The sequence below is a fragment of the Suncus etruscus genome, chromosome 7, assembly GCF_024139225.1.
Source record: "Suncus etruscus isolate mSunEtr1 chromosome 7, mSunEtr1.pri.cur, whole genome shotgun sequence".
Classification (NCBI taxonomy): domain Eukaryota; kingdom Metazoa; phylum Chordata; class Mammalia; order Eulipotyphla; family Soricidae; genus Suncus; species Suncus etruscus.
The window spans coordinates 94,368,887-94,389,426 of NC_064854.1; the positions used below are offsets into that span (position 1 = coordinate 94,368,887).

Consider the following 20,540-nt stretch of genomic DNA (forward strand, 5'->3'; position numbering starts at 1 on the left):
TTCATACACAATTCTTCACTCAAAAACTAAAAATTGTATAAAATTATTCAGTATTAGGGCCAGAGAGATAGCATAGAGGTAGGGTGTTGGCCTTGCATGCAGAAGGATGGTTGTTTGAATCCTGGCATTCCATATGGTCCCCTGAAGCCTGCCAGGAGTGATTTTTGAGCGTTGAGCCAGGAGTAATCCCTGAGCGCTGCCAGGTGTGACCCAAAAATCAAAAAAATATTATTTAGTATTAAATAAGTGATTCAACAATGTCAGGGCCTGAAGATTAATATAGTTATTCTCTGGGTTTTTTGGTTTTTATTTTTTGGTGGGGAGGATAGGTGTAGACCCAGCAGCACTCAGATGTTACTCCTGGGTCTATGTTCAGAAATCTCTCCTGACAGGCTCCAGGGACCATATGGGATGCCAAGGCTTGAACCTGGGTTGACCACGTGCAAGGCAAATGTCATATCTGCTATGTTATTTCTCCAGCCCCATCTCTCTGGCGTTATTTTTTAATATTCTAATAAGGCTACTACATTTAATTTTATGTGTTCTCCTTGTATATATTTTAGTATAACATTTAACAATTTATATGCATGTATATATTTTGTCTTATCTACACCTATATACCTATTTGTATATATAGGAAAAAATTAGCTTACATGATACAAGAAACAATCACAGAAGGTTGATATCATCCTGAAGCTTTTTTCTTAAATATTAGAATACAAGGTAAGGGGTGCAGGGAACAGGAGAAGCTGAAGGAACCCAAAATAAGTGCATATATCTTTTCAAATTGATGTTTTTGTTTTGGGGGTGTTGATGCCAAGAATTAGAATCACTGGGCCATTGTGGTAGCTCTATTCTTAGATTTTAAAGCTTTCTCCACACTATTTCCATATTATAGAGGTTGAATCAGATGACATCCCCACCAATTGTGAAAGGAGATTGATTCTTTTTTTTTTACCATATCCCTGTCAATACTGGTTGTTTTAGCCTTTTTTAGTAAATGCCCTTCCCACTATATGAAATGATCTCCTGGTCATTTTTATTTGCATTTCATTGATAATAAGTAACAGTGAACACTTTTCATATGTTTAGCTTTCCTTGTTCTCTTCAAGAACATGTCTATGAAGTTCCTCTCCACATCCTTTTATGGGTTGCTTGGTTTTGTTTTGGTTTTTTTTTTTTTGTGTGTGTGTGTGTTTTTTTTGATGTTGTTGAATTTTGTGAGTTCTCTTTGTATATCTCTAATACTAGCCCTTTACCTGCTGCATTATGTACAAATACTATCATGTGGTAGATGTATTTTTATCTTTACCTATTTCTTTTTTTTATTTCTTATTTTTATTTTTTTATTTCTTATTTTTCTATTTCTTATGTCATGCAAAATATTTTTGTTTTGATGTAGTTTCATTTGTTTTTCTTGCTTTGTTATCCTTACCAAGTAGTCAAATCACTGAAGATAGCCGAGTCCATATGCTGGAGAGTTTTTCCTGTATTTTCCTCACTGTGTTTTATCAAAGTTGTAGTTAAAGAATAAGCTCAACTTATTCTTATTTAGACCTTTTGAGAAAAGGAAAAAATAAAGACAACTGTCCCTGCCCCAAAGAACTTTTACAATTTGGCAGTGGCAGGGAGAGATGGGATCAGTTTCAGTAATGTATCTATCCCCATACTCAATTCGCATTATGAAAATGTCTTTATAAAACACTCCAATAAACCCTTTTCCTCTGGTTTATGTCCTCTATTAGGACCTGAAGCATATGATCATTCAGACCACTGAAACAGTCAACTGCGAATCACAGACTTATGTTACAGGACCTACTCATCAAACATGTTTTGACCAAATAACACATCTTCTCTCTCTCTCTCTCTCTCTCTCTCTCTCTCTCTCTCTCTCTCTCTCATATTTTCCCTCTCTACTCCCCACTTCTTTCTTTTTCCCCTTTCTTATTCTTCCTCTTCTTCTTCTTCCTCCTCATTAATTCAATGTCAAATAAAACCCACACTGTTAGTTTCTCTTTAAAAAAGAAACTTCAATACATAAGATGCAGCGGACAATAGTACATAGGGTAGCCATCTACATCGCTAGACCTCATTACCACATTGTTTAGTACCCGAGACATGAAACCTATGTGTATCCTAAACTGTGCGAGCCATTATCTAACCCTGAAACCTTCAGTAAGGTTTCTATCCAAATAACAACCTAATAAGTAGGTGTCATATTCTTATTACTGTTTTAATATTAGCTGTTAACTCATGTTATTTCACTAGGAGGAAGTATAATAAAATTCTGAAATTTAAGATTATCTTTGTTTTGTTTTGTTTTTGGAAAAGGAGGGGTTGGGCCACAACCAGTGGTGCTCAGGGGTTACTCTTGGCTCTGCACTCAGAAATTGCTCCTGACAGGCTCGGGGGACCCTATGGGATCCCAGGAATTGAACCAGGTCGGCCGCACGTGATACCTCTGTGCTATCTCTCCTGCCTCTTGACTATTTTTGATATGTTAATTTGCTTAGAAAAAATTAGTGCTTCTTTATACTTATTATTTGGTTGTATTATCTTGGTAATTTATAACTATTATTTATATTGTTTATTTATAATTATATTATTTGTTATTTATAATATTATTATATTGGTAATGATATGGCCCATTGGTATAGCTCAATCCTTGAGACATAAAGCCCTAGGTTCTATTCCTGTCACTGTAATACTTACACACACACACTCACCGGACCAGAGAGATGGCTTAAAGGGCTGAGTGTATGCTTTGCATACAGGAAGCTAGTTCAATCCCTAGTACTTTTTGGTCCCCAACCACTGAGCAACCCTGAAGCACCAGTGTTTGGCCTAAAATAAAAAATGATAAACAAAATTTTCAAATGTTTGCTTTCTTTCACTTAAAAGTGAAAAGTAGAGACCATAAATATTCAACCTACCTGTGTCATACTTTTAATGACTCAGTGTGTGGGTTTTATGACTGATTTTTGTTTTACATACAATTTCAATTTGTTAGCAGTTCAAAAGAAAGTCTGATTAGGCTCTCTTATGTGAAGCAAAAAAAAATCCTAGTTTCTCAGTTTCAAACATAAAACATTTCACAAATTTGTGGAGGTTTTTCCATATATCAAACAAATATCATCAGCTGTGTACAATATTATATTGAAAAATAGCTTGTGAGTCAACAAATAAAAGGCCTAATCACACAAAACTGCACACCTACACAAACTCATATACTTCAGAATATCAATGGATTCCAATGACCCCCCTTTTAGGTTCAATAAATTTGCTAGAATAACTCCCATAACTCAAGAAAACTATTTTAAAATATTTGAGAAAGGATACAAATGAACAGTGAAATTATATATATATATATATATATATATATATATATAATATAAAGTCTGGAAGGGTTCCAAGTGTAAGAACTACCATACCCATAGACTTGGAGCAGACCCCTCCATGTTTGTAATTTACTTACCAATCTGAATGCTCTCCAAACCCCATGCTACTGGGATTCTATGAAGGTGTCCTCATATAGGCATTATCAGCTATTAATTAGCTTCTAGCTCCTCTCCTGTTACTCTAACACGAAGGGTTAGAATTATCAGAAAATACTAAAATCCAAATCCTGGCTTGTAAATTTTGCCAGTTCCTATTCAGTCCTGGTTACCAGCAGTCAAACTCAACTCATTTGAACAAAAGATATTTTAAAAGCAAAGTTTTAGAGCCCTGAAACAAGAACTGAATCAAAGACAAATATTAGAATTAATGTTTCTAGTGTTCCTTTATCTTAGGAAACATAAGAGTTTTAGAAGCTCTGTGCTAAGAACTGGATATGCAGAAACCAACAAGAAACCTTGAGAAGAAAAAAAAATTCTCAAGGACAGTAAACTAATCTTAATGAGGACTCTTTAGGTTTTGGGGGGAATTGGGGGTGTTTTGTTTTGGTTTTTTTTGGGGGGGTCACACCTGGCAGCATTCAGGGGCTACTCCTGGCTCTGAACTCATAAATTACTCCTGGCAGGCACAGGGGACCATTTAGGATGCCAGGATTTGAACCACCATCCATCCTGGATCGCCTGCATGCAAGGCAAATGCCTTGCCACTATGCTCTCTCTCTGGCCCTCTTTTAGATTCTTAACTGAAATAATGGAGCTTCATCAGAAATGCAGGGAGGGAAAGAATATTGAACTGTATTGTCATAGGGAAGGGGGAAGACTCATGGGTACTTTGATGGATAGGGTGGGCAGTATCTTTGTATATTAATAATTAATATACAAACACTATTGTAACCTTCCTAACTAAACAATAATTTTAAACTATATATGTATATAAGTATGCATATATCACTAAATGTAAATACATATATGTATTATATTTTTAAACCAGGGAATTTCAGTATTCCTTTTGATATAATTCATCTGTTTATTTCCTAGAATAGAATAGCAGCAATAAATTTTCACTGATAACTTCCACATGAAATTGGGTTTCATACCTCTCTCATTGAGTAATTTTCAGTGAGATACACATGCCAATTTCTCCTAGTCTCCATATTTTTTTAATGTTCATAATATGAATATATTAAAAGACATTTAGGAATTACCACAATAAGTGTAATGGAGCAGTTTAAAGAACAAGCAAACCAAGAAGGCCAGACACCAACATCCACTGAGCATTTTGTTTATTGTAAGAGCTTATAATTTTACAGGTTTATTAGATAAAAATGTCTTGTCCAAATTCAGGGGCTGCTATTTTCCCCTGCTTTATGAAACTATCTATTGGCAGGCCTTTGATCTTCCTGAGCCATGCCATTCTGTGGGCTTTTTCTGGATTGAGTATTCCAGTGGACTTTGTCACCTGATATTCCTTCAATTTAGCTTCCCTATACTCATTCTCCTCCTTCACAGTCATCAGCATGAAATCAGTGTTCATTCTAAATGGATCAAGGGATGAGTAGAAGTGAGGCCTTTCTTTCTTGAGAGACAGGGATGCTGTGCCACCTGGTGGAGCCAACATTCGAGTTGGTTTAATTACATGCATACTAGTTAAGGGGCTGTGGCTGCGTACTATCCCATCAATTGCATTTATATTCTGATCTTTACCCTTTAAATTCCTAGTGGATGTTGGATGGATAAGCATGGGCTCGGGTATGGTGGACTGGATTTCAGAACTATGCAAAGATTTCTTCAAATTTGGCTTCAGTTTCTGGATTTTAAGAGGAGTATTTGTTTGATACATATCTATGGGAAGGTGACTACTTCTTAACCTATCAACTTCAGGTTGTAATGCTTTTCCTTTGAAACTCAGAACCTTTCTTTGGTACAAAATTGAAGGTCCCCAGGCTTTGATGGCTTGGCTGTGGGGCTTATGGTGATAGGCAAATGTCCCTGCCTCATGGTCTGTATGCAGGGCATTCACGGTCAGGAGTAACCGGTCAGGTGTCATAGGAATTTTCCAGTACTTTTTCATTGGAATTTCTAATTGTTCTTGTTTTTGTACTTTCTCCGTATCTGGTTTTATAAAAAAGAAAAGAAAGAAAATAAGAACAAAGCTCGTTCCATGAAAATGTTAATTAATTTCTTTGGAAAGTTGAATTTATTAAGACCTTTATTGGTCAATGGGCATATTATGTAGGCAGAAGATTACTAGAGCACCAGAAATCATGGCATATTCAACACAGATTTTTAACAGATATGCTAGTTCTTGTATAAAATGTATAATAGCCTCTAGATATACATATTTTTGAAGGAACATATATAATTCAAATGTTTCATGCATTTTTAAACTTGGAAAGGCCTTAACATCTTATTTATGATCCAGACAAAATAGGCCTTACTAATTTATAGAAATAGACCTTTATTTTTAATAAAAAAAATAGTGTCATTAAGTTTAAGCTCTAGTTCATTAATATTTGACTCAGTGATCTATGAACTTTTCTCAAAATCAAACCTATCTTTGAAAAATGTGAATAATACATTACAAAATTTATAAATAGGAATTACCAAAATGTTTTGAAAAGATGCCATGGCATAAATGAACTTTTAGGGGAGCTCAGCCCACTAGATGTATCCCTAGATTTTTCTGGTGGAGTGAATTGAAATAACCCCCATGGGGTTCCTCAAAAGCCCCATGCTGGGCACCATATGCTGCAGGCACCTTGCATCTCAGCATCTCTAGTGGGGAGCAAATCCTTCATGAGAGGAAAATGGGTAACACGAGCGACCTAATATGAAATATGAAATAGTGAAACCACACACAGAGTATGTGGGGTCAACACATCTTATGGCAGGAGTGCAACAAGTTTAATTTTTTTTTGGGGGGGGTCACACCCAGCAGCACTCAGGGGCTACTCCTGGCTCCATGCTCAGAAATCGCTTCTGGCAACCTCAGGGGACCATATGGGGTGCCGGGATTCGAACAACCGTCCTTCTGCATCTAAGGCAAACACCTTACCACTGTGCTATCTCTCCAGCCCCAACTTTAATTTTTTAAGCAAAGGGATCTATAGGGGTAAAACCAGCCATAGGTATAGAAAAGAATAATTACAATCACAAAGTAAAGTTTAACAGTAAACATGCTTAAACTATGGATGTGAGCTATAAGAATTCTGAGCTACAAAGGAGAAGGTTATAACTTAAGGCAGCTCTTTGCAAGCTTACTTCGAATGCAAAATCAGGGATTATTAGGAAGTAAAAAATATCTAGAAACATGGTCTTCGCTGAGCTGGGCTCTATTGTTTTAGAGGTCAAGTAAAGGAAGGATACAAATCCCCTTAGGTGTGGTTAGGTGTGGTTCCCTTTTTCTAAGGAGAGTCAATAGCCAGGGTGTGCTTTCTGGCTTCATCCTTGATTATCAGAAACTGCAGCTGCAAAGACATATTTGAAAAAGAGAAAAAATAGTCCTTGCTTTTAGGTGCTAAATATTATCCAGAAAAGTGGTTCTCATAGTAATCTTTGGTGCTGGAATTTCTGAGTCAAATTATTTGATAGAGGTCATAATTTGCCTGAGATTTTACAAAGGAGAGATGGCCAAGTAATGGCAGAAAATGTAATACCAAGCATGAATTTTTCTCTTCAGGAATTTCTCAACTATCCACAAGGGGAAAAGGCGTCCACAGTGTGCCTTTTGAGGAACCCGATGGGGAGTTATTTCAGTTCATCCCACCAGGAAAATCTGGGGATACATCTAGTGGGCTGAGCTCCCCTAAAAGTTCATGTATGCCATGGCAAAAATATACAGAAAAATCTACTGACAAGGACAATAACTTATTCCTTCTGGCTTACTACTTATGGTCAAATCCTTCATTGTGTCTGTGACACTTTTTCTTCACAGGTGAGCAAATCTATATCTGACTCATTTGGATTTTTTAATCTTTATTATATTTCATATAAACTGAACGTTTAACATTCCCATTTTACATAAAAATTAACTGAGTCTTGGATGGACATAGAATTATCACCATCATTTGTGGGATATTAATAGATAGTGTGGTAATAAAACCTAAAGACAGTAGAGACAAGGGCCAAGAGAATAGGTCTGTGGTAGGAAGCTTGCCACAAAGACCAGGGAATGCAGTTAGGAAAGAGAAGGGACGGGACCAGTATGACAATGATAGTTGGAAATGATACCTCTGGACAAGAATTGGGTACTGAAAGAAGGTAAAGTGATATGCATATTGTTACCCCCTTCAGTAATCAGCAACAATATTTAAAACTACAGCATATAAAGGGAATGAGAGGAAAAGTGTGTGCATGCATGAGAGAGACAGTAAAGAAAAATGTCTGTCATAAAGGCAGGCAGGGGAGGCATGAGGGAAACTAAAGACATTGGTGGTGGGAAAGGTGCACTAATGAAGAGATGGGCGTTGGGAATTGTATGATTGAAATTCAATCATGAACAATTTTGTAACTTTGTCTCATAGTGATTCAATTTTAAAAAGTATTAAAATATAAGATTAAATGAGACATAAAAATCATAAACCATCTAGTCTGACATGGAGATTAAAAGTCTAAGCCCCAAACTATACCAGTCTATGACTAGGAAAGAGCATGCAACAATATATTAAGAAAAGTAAGCATTGTTTTAAATACATAATTTTCCTTATTCAGACTGGTTTTACCCTAAATTCTATATGATGTCTATACAAGACTTAAGTGAAAATTTAAATGTCTCCCTGACTGCTACCTTGTTAATTATATTTTATTCTAACAAAACAAAATTGATAAATCTAAGCCTCTTTTACAGTCCCAGAATAAATTTTCATAAGTTTTTACGTGCTATGTTTATGTGACAAAATATATGTTTTCTCTTTTTATACAAAAGAATTGTGTGATATTGCAACTCACTAAGTTTTTTATATAATAATATATTTTATCTCTTCCTAAGTTAATATATGTAGATCTTAGTAATACCATTCTTAGTTATGGTTATATTCCATAATATGAGTATATCATTTACTAATGGAATTGCTGATGAATTTTACTTTGCTGTTAATCAGTCTTAAAGAAATCCAAAATCATTGTAATTTATTTAAGCAAGGAAAAGATAACTTATAATCAGAGCTGGCATAGGTACAGTATAGTAAAGAGTCAATACATTGTTTAGTAATTATCTTTCTAGATTAAAATACAATAATCCTTTGAGTTAGCAATGCCACTTCATGAATTTGGGGGGTATACATATTCAAACAGACACAGGTACATATAAGAATACCCATTGTTCATATATTCTAACATTTTATTGTTGAAACTAGACTTGTTTAAGTTTGTCTCTGCAGGGAATTTAATTCAAAGGAACAGTTATTAAAAGAAGTTGTAAATATTAAAGTCTCTCAAATGTTACAAGAGAACATACCAATCCTGATGGCCAACAACTCTTCATAAGAATTCCTTACCCATCTTTTTACCTTCTCTTTATTTAATATTCATAAAACCTACAACAAATCTATCCTGACCTGATGAAATCCCCTAAAATGCTTTCTAAAACCAATCCTAATATTGCCTTTTGTCCCATCTACTTTGTGTCTTACTCAGATTGATGGTGGAAAAACCACAGAGGAAACTACATGGCAGACAGTGATTCCAAAATTGAATACTCAGAGAGCCAGAGAGATGGGATAAAGGTTAAGCACTTGCTTTGCTAGTGACTATGGTGTGATCACTAACACTAATTGGTCCACTGAACAGTTAGCTTACAAGTAAGTTAGTTACAAGTAAGCTTTGAACACCACCATGCTGTGAGCCAAAGCCCCACGTTGGGCGCCAATTGCTGTGAGCCAAATTTTGTTTGCAGTTTACAGCACCTGCAAACAAATCCTTCGTGGAGTTCGGGAAAAATTCCATGGGAAAAGGTGGGCACGCGGAATGGCTAATGACGGAAATATATTGTAGAAATGAAATGAAACCACACAAATTGCATGGGGACCTACGTTCAAGGAACGAAGACAAATTTATTTTTTAAGCTGGCAGCTTTTAAAAGGTAGAGGCAGGGAAAAAAAGGTGCAAATTCTAGACGTCAGAGAGACTGGGGAAAGAAAGGAAAGACCCTGGCTAGATTAGCATATGAAAGAGCTGATACTGAATGTGAAAATGTGGCTTGTAATTATCAGGGAAGTTGGGAGAGTGAGGAATGTTTCAGAGTTTCGGGGGGGAAAAGTGAAAATTACTTTGTTTTGAGCTAAGTTATGGAAAAATCTGTTTATTGGCACCAAGGTAGCAAAAATTACAGGGAGCTGTTAAATGGGAGACTTTTGGCTGGATTGATTGCTGTCCTAGAAAGAATTTACTAAGGCCTGATTTCTAATAAAGGTTTAAAATAAAGAGAGAGATAGTTATAGCCACTATTTAGAATTATTGCCAAACCCTCCACGCAAAGGGTCAAGTGATTTTGACTGCTCTAAGCGGGCCTTTTTGGCAAATAATTCCTTTTCAGGAGAGCACTACACTTTGGTGTGTGCTTCTCCTGAGTGGGAATGTGGCACCACCAGATATAGGTACCTTATATACTCGAGTATAAGCCAAGTATATTTGTGCTGAGTAAAATTTGTGCCGAAAACCCAAACTCAGTTTATACTCGGGTCATACAGGTTATTTGATTTGGTGAGCACACACCATATCAAATGCACGTAGTCTCCAGTCATCGTCTGCCATCTGCTGAAGGGGGCAGTGCTTCAGCTCAGTCCACAAGTCGAGGCTGAGCTGAAGAGGTAGGCGGCTAAACTGAACTATTTAACCCACAATATTCTGCACTTTGTATGAGACCGACAGCAGTGATGATGATACCTTCGAACTCAGTGATGATGACAATGTCTGTACCCTCACATTAGATACAACTGAAGCTCTGTTTGAACATACAGATGAGAAGGAGGAGAAAACCACTTTTGAAGGATTTTAACCTTTGTGATTTAGCTTGATTACCTGTTAAGCTCTGGTTTTCTGCACTTTACACTTAAAGTTTTAAAGTTATTGTTGCTAGTTTAGTTTTTCTTTTCCTTTTTCTTTTCTTTTTTTTTTTTGGGGGGGTGGTTTGAGGTCACACTCGGCAGCGCTCAGGGGTTACTCCTGGCTCTATGCTCAGAAATCGCTCCTGGCAGGTTGACCATATGGGATGAAAGGATTCGAACCACCATCCTTCTGCATGCAAGGCAAATGGCCTACTTCCATGCTATCTCTCCGGCCCCACGTTTACAGTTTTTCTTTAACAATATAAATATTGAAAAAATTGACCTACTGATTCCTCAATTATTGTAATTGTTTTGGGTATATATTTTTATTTTTGAAATTTACCAGTGGCTGCTGCAATTTACACCTTGGCTTAAACTTGAATCACTAAGTTTTTCAGTTTTTAGGGTAATATTGGGGGGTCAGCTTATAAATGAGTATATATGGTTTATCTCATTACTACCAGCCAAAAATAAACCTGAAGACTTAGTCCTGTGAAAAGTTAGTAAAGAAATGAGTAAGGGAAGTCCAATTTTCATTGGAAAAGATTGACATCATTATGAATTCTCAAAGGTAAGCAAAATTGTTAACTATTAAACAGAAAGAATGAGGAGGAGGTAAAAGGGAGGGCCTTGCAGTTAACTCAGAAAAATGTATTACCATTCAAGTTATTGACTTCCATGGATTTTGCTTCCAATTTCTTTATGTCCTTTATTTCCTGAACACAGCTTCTTATCTTCTTACCTTCGGTTTGGGCTATTTTTGGCTTTCCTTGAATTTTATGTGCTATGTTAATGATGTTAATTAATTGAGAAAAATTTTAACAGTAATGTATTAAGTCAAACTAATTGAGGCATAGAACTTTTAACAATAATTATACAGTGCATTAGGACCAAATAATGGAAACATAGAACAATTAATTTTTAACCAGTGTTCCCTTTTTGTTCATTATATCAAACTAGGTAGTCCCTATAGTCCAGTGCTTCTCAAATAGTGGGGAGTGCCCCCCAGGGGGGCACCAGGTTCCATAAAGGGGAGCGCTTTTTACCTCAGTAAACATTGTCATAACAAGCTAAGCCCCATGTTTATGTCTCTGTATGTCTCTGGAACTGAGAGTTGCTGTATCTGCTTCAAACCCCACTTCAAAAAGCTATGCATTGCAAAAAGTGCTCATTGTAGCCATTAATCCAGACATCACCTCTGATTCAAAAATCAGCTCAAATTATTTTATATATTTTTGTTTTGCAGGTTAAAGTTTTTTTAATAAAGATACTATTTATAGTCACGTGGGGGGGGGCGCGAAAAATATTTTCTTCTTCCTAGGGGGACATGGCAGAAAATAATTGAGAAGCACTGCTATAGTCCAAAATTCTAAGTCATCTCCTGACTTAACTTCTACCCAATTTCTACTAATTCTCAAACGTAATAGACTTATCACAAATTCTCAAGTTCACTCTCCTCAAAAAAAAAAAAAAATAGCCATTTGAATTATAATACATGGGGTTATCTACTAAAGTTCTCTATAAACCTTTGAGTCCATTTTCACATGTCATATACAAGAAAGGTAAATGGGAAAAAAATCTGATTTCTCTACTCTACACATGACATTCTTTAAACTTGTATAAATGAATGAGTCGTGCCACACATAACCCCTTACTATATAGATACTTAAAAACACATGTGTCTGCTCCATTAACAATAATTTCCAGTTACACACTATTAATCATGAGTGACATAATATGCATATAACATTCTTCCAAAGTGTATCTTGTCTTCCTCCTATGAAACGAAACATACAATGTATGCTTGGATTGGGGAATGGGAGAAACTAGTGCTATCTACTTCACAAAGATTCTAACACATGTGAAAACCTGGGCCATATAAATTCAGGAGATACCTATTAACTGGCAAAAAAAATTGAGAGATTAAAATGGCTCTTGAAGTTAAGATTCATTTAAAAAATTCATTAAATTTAAATTAAAATTAGCCTACAAAGAAAATAGTCCTAACACCTTCTTCCCAACTCTACTGTTACCGCTGAGAATGTCTCATTCAGTTTCCTTACCTTTATGAATCCTGGAAATCATTTGGGGAATCCGGGCCTTGTGAGGTTGACTCAACAGGAACTCTGATGCCATGATATATTTATTAGATGTGGAGTCTTTCAGGCTGCAAGCCTGAGTGCTAGATTTGGAGGAAATATCTGTGAGGCCATTTTCTTCCCTGTCATCCTCTCTGTCCTTTTTCTGCTTGACCCGTTCTGTAGAGTACTGCCATTTTGTATTCTCAAACTGGAACAAGAGAACATTGCTCTCTGTGTTGATCACCATACTGGAACCAAAAGAAGAAGATTGCCCATCACAAAGAGAACCTGAGGCATTCACTGTACATTTCAATATCCAATCCTGGGACCAACGAAACAGTGTTCATTAAATATCTGCACAAATGGTACACTGTTGGAAAGCTTAGAACAGTGAAAGGTTTGTAGGCCACGTAGCTCAGGTTATTAGCTCTGTAGTTATTCTCTTTCCGAATAAAAGTGAGTGAGCACGTATTACTTTGCTTCTTGCATTAGAATATTTTTAAATTAGTATCAGTTCATGAAAAAATGCCTTCTGTGCCCAAGAAGAAGGCTTAGGTACTCAGCACACAACTGTATTGAATTCATTAATTAAATTAAAATCCATTCATTTTAAAGCAGAGTATTCAAACATCATGTTTTTTATTACTATGATAAGAATAAGGACACTTTAATAGGGACTTCTCTATATGTTGATCCCGTTCTCTATTACATCACTTCTAGTTTCTGTTCAAGTGTTACATTTAAGCTGAACAGTTGTAATTAATAAAATGATTATTTCTGGGGGCCGGGCGGTGGCGCTGGAGGTAAGGTGCCTGCCTTACCTGCGCTAGCCTAGGAGACGGACCGCGGTTCGATCCCCCGGCGTCCCATATGGTCCCCCAAGCCAGGAGCGACTTCTGAGCGCATAGCCAGGAGTAACCCCTGAGCGTTACCGGGTGTGGCCCAAAAACCAAAAAAAAAAAATAAAATAAAATAAAATGATTATTTCTGGAGCTCCTAGTTCCCACTTTCCCTAGTAGAAAAAAAGAGTTCCAAATTTGGACCCTCCCCAATACTGTCTCACACCTACTGATTGATTTCCTGCTTCTCAATGCTCCCAGGGTACAATGCTTTTCTCTCATAGAAGGAGATTGCCTTTGACAATAAGAATCAGGGTTCTCAAACTCGTGGCCTGCGGGCAGTTTGCGGCCTTCCGCACAACATTTTATGGCCCTGCCCTAGAGGAATCTTTTTGTTTTGTTTTGTTTTGTTTTAGTTGTTTGGGTCACACCCCCCAATGTTCAAGGCTTAGTACTGACTTTGCACCCGACTTTGCCTCCTGCGGCCCCCAGGTAAATTGAGTTTGAGACCCCTGAAGGGGCTGGAGCCATAGCACAGTGGTAGGGCATTTGCCTTGCATGTGGCTGACCTAGGACGGATCCAGGTTTAAACCCTGGCATTCAATATGGTCCCCTGAGCCTACCAGGAGTGATTTCTGAGCGCAGAGCCAGAAGTAACCCCTGAGCACCAGTGAGTATGACTCAAAAGCCAAAAACAAAGAAAGAAATAGAAAGACTAAATGTGGATTCCTTTCTACACTTAGATTCTTTCATTATAACCTTAACTATACATTGTCTATTGAAGTAACATGTTTAGAAATGCTGAAATGGAATTTGGGATATTACCTTAGACTTATTTTATTCATGTCGAAAAAAATCTCCCTCTTTGGACACCACGAAAGAGGAAAAATCAGATATTTTAATTTGTTTTGCGACAGTATTACTTCATAATGGAAAGTGTTTTTAACTGAAATTTATTAAGACCCTCTCTTTGAAAAGTGATAAGTGTTAGTGTTAGTAAAAAGAAGGCAAGATAAGCTTATGGTGAAATTTAAAAGTTAATTCTATTTGGGTATTTTCACAAAATATTGCCCTGTAGCTAGCATACAGTAAATATGATATTCTATGAGCAGTTTATTTATGGCTCTGGCTACATATTTGCAAAGCTGTGGTCTTTGCAGTAAACTATATTGCATTCATTGCATGCTTTTTTTATTTTTCAAAATAAAATAAGAATAATTTTTATAAAGTCCAATTAGTCCCCATATTTTGCTGTTGTCAAAGTTGGAAAAGAACACTGTGAAACTCTTTTCTTACAGCTTGAAAATCTAGGACAAAAGGAGGAGACAAAGTCATCCGAGTAGAATTGTTCATTTCTCTTACCTCCATACTTACCACCCACCTGTTACCGTGAATAAAGAAGGACAGCACTGGATCACCCCTGCCATTAACTTTTATCACCTTAAGGCAGTTTCCATTTAGGAAATTATAAATACGAATCTTGCCATCTGCACAGGCACTGATCACTCGAAGAAAGAGAAGAGCCACATGGAGAACCTCCCTGAAAAGGAATAGAGCAATAGGAAATACTTATTTTCTGGTAAACTGCTGGAGTTTGTATGTAGCTTATGATATTTTTTGTATAGTTGCAAAATAGTGGTCATGACCTTAAAGTTATATTTGCATCTTCAATGAATATAAAGTAAAACATTAACCGTCATAGCATAGCTATCAATTCTCCCCCAATCAATAGTTATAGTTTTACATAGTTTTCCTAAAATTTGGTCACAGCAACACAAAATAGCAACATACAAAGATTTATGATTTTTTTGTTATTTTTTATTGTTATTTTTTGTTAGAGGTTCCCTGCAGGGAGGTTTGTGGGAGTTTCTTGATGTGTCATCATGGCTTTTTGATTGGTTTATTTGGGGAAAACACCTGGAAATGCCCAGAGGTTACTCCTGGCTCTTGCTCAGGGACCAGATAGGATGCTGAGGATCAAATCCAGATTGACCACATACAAGACAAGCATCCTACTTACTGTCCTATCTCTCCAGTCCATCAGAATTTTTCTCCCTGGCTATTTGATTCCTAGAAATGGACTTCTACAAGTCATGCTGAGAATTATTTTTTATTTATTTTCCCATTGAATTACTATAAAAATAAAGAAAAATATGGGAGTGAAACAATCTTCTTTGCATGAAGCAAAACATTGGTATTTGAGCCATTTATTTTGGGCCTTAATTTGTGGTTTTTATTCTTTCATTGAGACATTCTAAAGCTACCAAAGTACTCAGAGATGGCATATATGATTTCCCTCATATGGTAGCAGAAAAGGGAAGAGAATGAGAAAACTTGGAAAAAAGTCACTAATAAAATCTTCTCTACAATGACTAGTGCCATGGTGAAGTCTAATATATAGAGTATTCAATTCTGAGAAGTATAATTACCTCATTTATATAAATTTTTTTTCAATTAAAATTGATTTAAATTTTATGCTGCTTGTTAGAACCTATATGGAATGAAAATCTCTCCTATCTTTATTCTTCCAAATCCTTTCATGCTCTAAATAACATGCCACCTTCTCCATATAACTATTCATTATTTCCATTTTCCTCCAATATATACACACATATATAAACCTTAAGTAGATTGGAAAACTATATTGGACACAATCATGTCTGATCTTTGCATGTCCTGCATCTTGCAATAATGCCTTGTCAATAACAGATCCTCGGTATTTCTTGGAAACATGACCATCTTGGGCCCTATCTTATTAACCAAAAATACCAAAAGAAATATCAAAGTCTTTGAAATGTAGGAGCAAGTTCAATACATTCAAATAAAAGGGGGCACTGTAATAGATTAGATGATAGATCAATATAATCATAAGAATAAAGTTTTCTGGAGCCATAGAGATAGCATGAAGGTAGGACGTTTGCCTTGCATGCAGAAGGATGGTAGTTCAAATCCTGGCATCCCATATGGCCCCCTGAGCCTGCCAGGAGTGATTTCTGAGCATAGAGCCAGTAGTAACCCCTGAGCGCTGCTGGGGGTAACCCAAAAACCAAATAATAATAATAATAGTAATAATAATAAAGTTTTCTGCCCTACCACTTTGGTTATATTAATTTAAAAAATTTAGGTACCATTTAATGATTGTGTTTCATGTATACAATCTTTCAACACCACATTGTCCAGTGTTTGCTTCTCTCAATTTACCCTTCCCCTACTTCCTCACCACGGTAAATTCAGTTCTGTACACCACTTCTTAGATTGTTGCTTTTGGACATTTGTTTTCCCCTTACTTTTGGCAGTGTTCAGGGCTTACTCCTGGAAGTGATCATACATGGTGAAGGGGACCATGTTTGGTGTTGGGGATCAAATCAGGGTCAGCCAGGTCTCAGGAAAGTACCTTATCATCTGTACTATCTGTTTCTTCATATCCCATATATGAGAGATTATTTTGTGTCAATCCCTCTTCTTTTGACCTCACTCAGCATCATCCTTCCAGAGCCATCCATGTAACAGAAAATTGCATGATTTAATTTTTTAATAGCTTCATCGTATTCCATTGTATATATACCACAGCTTCTTAATCCAGTGCTCTGTTACTGGAAACTTGCAGTGTTTCCAGATTTTGGCTATTGTGAATAATGTTTCAGTAGACTTAGGAGTGCAAATGTCTTCTGAATAGAGTTATTGGGCCCTTGAGGTAAAGTTGTTGGTTCTTGGTTTAGTTTGATTTGGGTTTTTGACAGATGGAAGTCCAATCATTTTATTAGTGCCCTCAAAGTATCTTGGTCCACCTATAAGGGAATTCAGCTCTAGGGAAAATACTATGTAATATAAGAATTTGCCTCTGTGTATCTCTTGATCTTATGAACTCTAGATCAGTCATGTCTCATAGATTCCTGCAGCATAATATATTTAATCTTTAGCATTATAGTTTAATTTTTAGGGCCAAAGGTTTTAGGATAAGAAGACCTAGATCAAAACCAAGTGTGTACTGGACCTACATTCTACAATAAATTTTGAAACTTTTAGAAATATCTTAATCTGTGATTCTTCTATATTCTCTTTTATGATAAAGCAATAGAAATTTCTGCCTTGGGGGATTATTCTCAAGATGAAATTAATTACTTATCCCAGTACCAAATACTATCTTATCAATATCTTTAGAATTTATTTCCTACTAAGAAATAATGTGTCTTATTCTTTGCACCTTTTTCATCAAAATACACTTCAGAATAATGTCATTGGAAACAAGAAGTAAAGAACTCAATTCAATCTTTCCACCAACAATAAAACTGGGAAAACAATAGTCAAATTCAGCTTTTTCAGGACTCTGGACAATAACCAAAGTCTTAAAGTAACCTAGAGTTCAATTAGTCAAAAAAAGAATTTAGTCCAGTAAGAATAGTGAAACTTTGTGGTATGTGATTTACTTAGTCCCATTCCTCTCCTAATTCAGTAGTAGCCTGAAAATAACACTCCACAGTGCACCAGGTGATAGTAAAATAGGTAAGTCATTTGCCCTGAACAAAACCAACCCATTGGGTCTGATCCTAAAACAAAAACAGAACAGCTCACATTCCTGTCACTAGAGAAAATAAAAGAGACCTCATAAACTGAATTATTTTGTCAGCCTTGTGACATCTCAAAAGACTGGCTCAAAAAGGCTGTCTTTAGGGGCCAGAGTGATGGCGCAGTAGTAGGTCATTTTCTTGCACACTGCTGACCCAGGACAGACCGAGGTTTGTTCCCCCGGCATCCCATATGGTCCCCAAGCCAGGAGTGATTTCTGAGCGCATAGCCAGGATTAACCCCTGAGTGTCAATAAGTGTGGCCCCCCAAAAAAAATCAAAAAAAAATACTGCCTTTATTTCACCTTACTAAGAATGCTAAAGATTTACTTGGGAGACATTTATTTAAAAGTATAGGCAAAGGTTTTAGACACTGCTGCCATATGAGCCAAAAAAAATATCTATACTGGGAAAACAATAATTGAATTTAAAAAAACTTGAGAGAAAATCATATGAGTTAATGGATAATCCATAGGCCTTTGAAAAACTCAGCTGTATTCTTGGGAATTTTTCTGGCTACATGCATGTCTAGGTAGGCTTATATGCATACTTTGTAGACTTGAGAAATAGCAAGGTTCTGTTCTCATCCTTAACTGGTCTTGATATTTGGCATAAGCAGAATGTGGAAGATAAGACCAACTTATAAATGTGATCACTGATTGTTGAAGTCTTTCTTGACATATTCAGAAAGCCCATTACCAAAGAAAGAAAGATGTTTTATTTCTAAATATATAAATCAATATCTTTTCCATAGCAATGGCCAAATAAAAGAATAGGCACTGAACAAACTAAAATAAACAATGCTTAAAAAAAACCTGGAAATTAGATAAATTTTTATTTCAGAGTTGTCATATTAGAAATTAGAACATTAGGGGCCGGGCGGTGGCGCTAAAGGTAAGGTGTCTGCCTTGCCAGCACTAGCCTAGGACGGACCGCGGTTCGATGCCCCGGTGTCCCATATGGTCCCCCAAGCCAGGAGCGACTTCTGAGCGCATAGCCAGGAGTAACCCCTGAGTGTTACCGGGTGTGGCCCAAAAACCAAAAAAAAAAAAAAAAAAAAAAAAAAAGAAATTAGAACATTATTAGAAATGTTCAGTTCTGGGGCCAGGCGGTGGCGCTAAAGGTAAGGTGCCTGCCTTACCTGCGCTAGCCTAGGACGGACCGCGGTTCGATCCCCCGGCGTCCCATATGGTCCCCCAAGCCAGGAGCGACTTCTGAGCGCATAGCCAGGAGTAACCCCTGAGCGTCACCAGGTGTGGCCCAAAAACCAAAAAAAAAAAAAAAAAAAAAGAAATGTTCAGTTCATAAGTACAGTAAGGAATATAGGTCAAACACCACAAACACATCATGTCTGTACCCAGCCAGCTCCATAGTTTCACTCTTCTCAAAAGAGATAAAAATGAGGCCTTGAGAGGCTGAAGAGATAACATGGAAGTAGAGCATTTGTTTTGCATGCAAAAGGACGGTGGTTGAATCCTGGCATCCCATATGGTCCCCTGAGCCTGCTAGGAGCGATTTCTGAGCATGGAGCCAGGAGTAGCCTCTGAGCACTGCCGGGTGTGACCCAAAAACCAAAAAAAAAAAAAAAAAATGAAGCCTTAAATCATCATGGGTACACCAGCCACACAGCTAAAAGATGGCAAACTCAGGAGGAGAGGCAGACCAAGCCCCTGTCCTACCAAAGCCACACCTGCTGCATCCATCACCCATAGTCACTATTTGTCTATGACGCTGCTTCACCACTCCTACAACTCTGCAGACACACCAAAGTGACCAAACTCCAGGTATTCTGGTATTTGAGCTGATATCACCTGGACATTTTGGAGTGAGTGGGGGCACCCTTCCCACACATACACCTTTTTACATTTCCAAGAGAGCTGACAGTTGAAAGCCCACAAATGTAGTTGTCATGTCTGTACCCTGTACCCAGCCATCTCCATCATCTCACTCTGTTCTTAAAAAAGATATAAAACAAGCTTGGAAAAGTCATGGGTACACTAGCCAGCTACACAGCTGAAACTCACAATCTTGGGAGGAAAGGATGGTTCAAGCTTTGCCCTGCCATGTCTCCTACATCCAACACCCATAATCACCACTTAGTCCATAGGCCTGCTTCACCACTTCTTTACAACTCTCTGCAAAGACATCAGTCTGACCAAATTACAGGTATGCTGGCATTTGAACATATATCATCAGGATTTTTTGGAGTGAATCCGGGCACCCTCCTCCCACCTTTCATACTTCCAAAAGACCTAGTCGAAACATGTCCACAAAAGCCACAGTATACGTAGTAGTGCTTTGAATTCCTGGATCTGTATAACTCCTCAACAACTACATCTTTGATTAATACTGTCATCCCCACCATTGGAACACAACAATATAAATTCCAAAGTATAGTTGAGTCAGAAGCAAATAAAATAACAGAATGATCACCTAGCAACAAGAACATACTAAATCTGACAATGATCTAATGACTTCATTAGAGATACAATAACTTTAACAAAGTTGCTTGTCACTGTCCATTTTTGTTTCTTCACTTCCTTTTTGTCTTTATTTTTATAAATAATTTTACTTTTGCTTATCTAGAAATAAATGTATTATGATAAACTGGGTGAAA

The 20,540-nt window shown here is 36.9% G+C and overlaps 1 protein-coding gene across 1 annotated transcript in view; it reads right to left on the reverse strand.

The window, feature by feature from the left end:
• Nucleotides 1–4,710: 4,710 nt before the first annotated feature.
• The window catches only part of FBXW10B (F-box and WD repeat domain containing 10B), a 42,953-nt gene continuing 27,123 nt past the window's right edge, over nucleotides 4,711–20,540 (reverse strand). The window contains exons 11-13 of the mRNA XM_049777658.1: nucleotides 14,740–14,898; nucleotides 12,502–12,767; nucleotides 4,711–5,507 (exon numbers count right to left, since the gene is read on the reverse strand). Of these exons, the coding sequence (XP_049633615.1) occupies nucleotides 4,711–5,507; nucleotides 12,502–12,767; nucleotides 14,740–14,898 (1,222 nt within the window). The remainder of the gene's footprint in view (nucleotides 5,508–12,501; nucleotides 12,768–14,739; nucleotides 14,899–20,540) is intronic.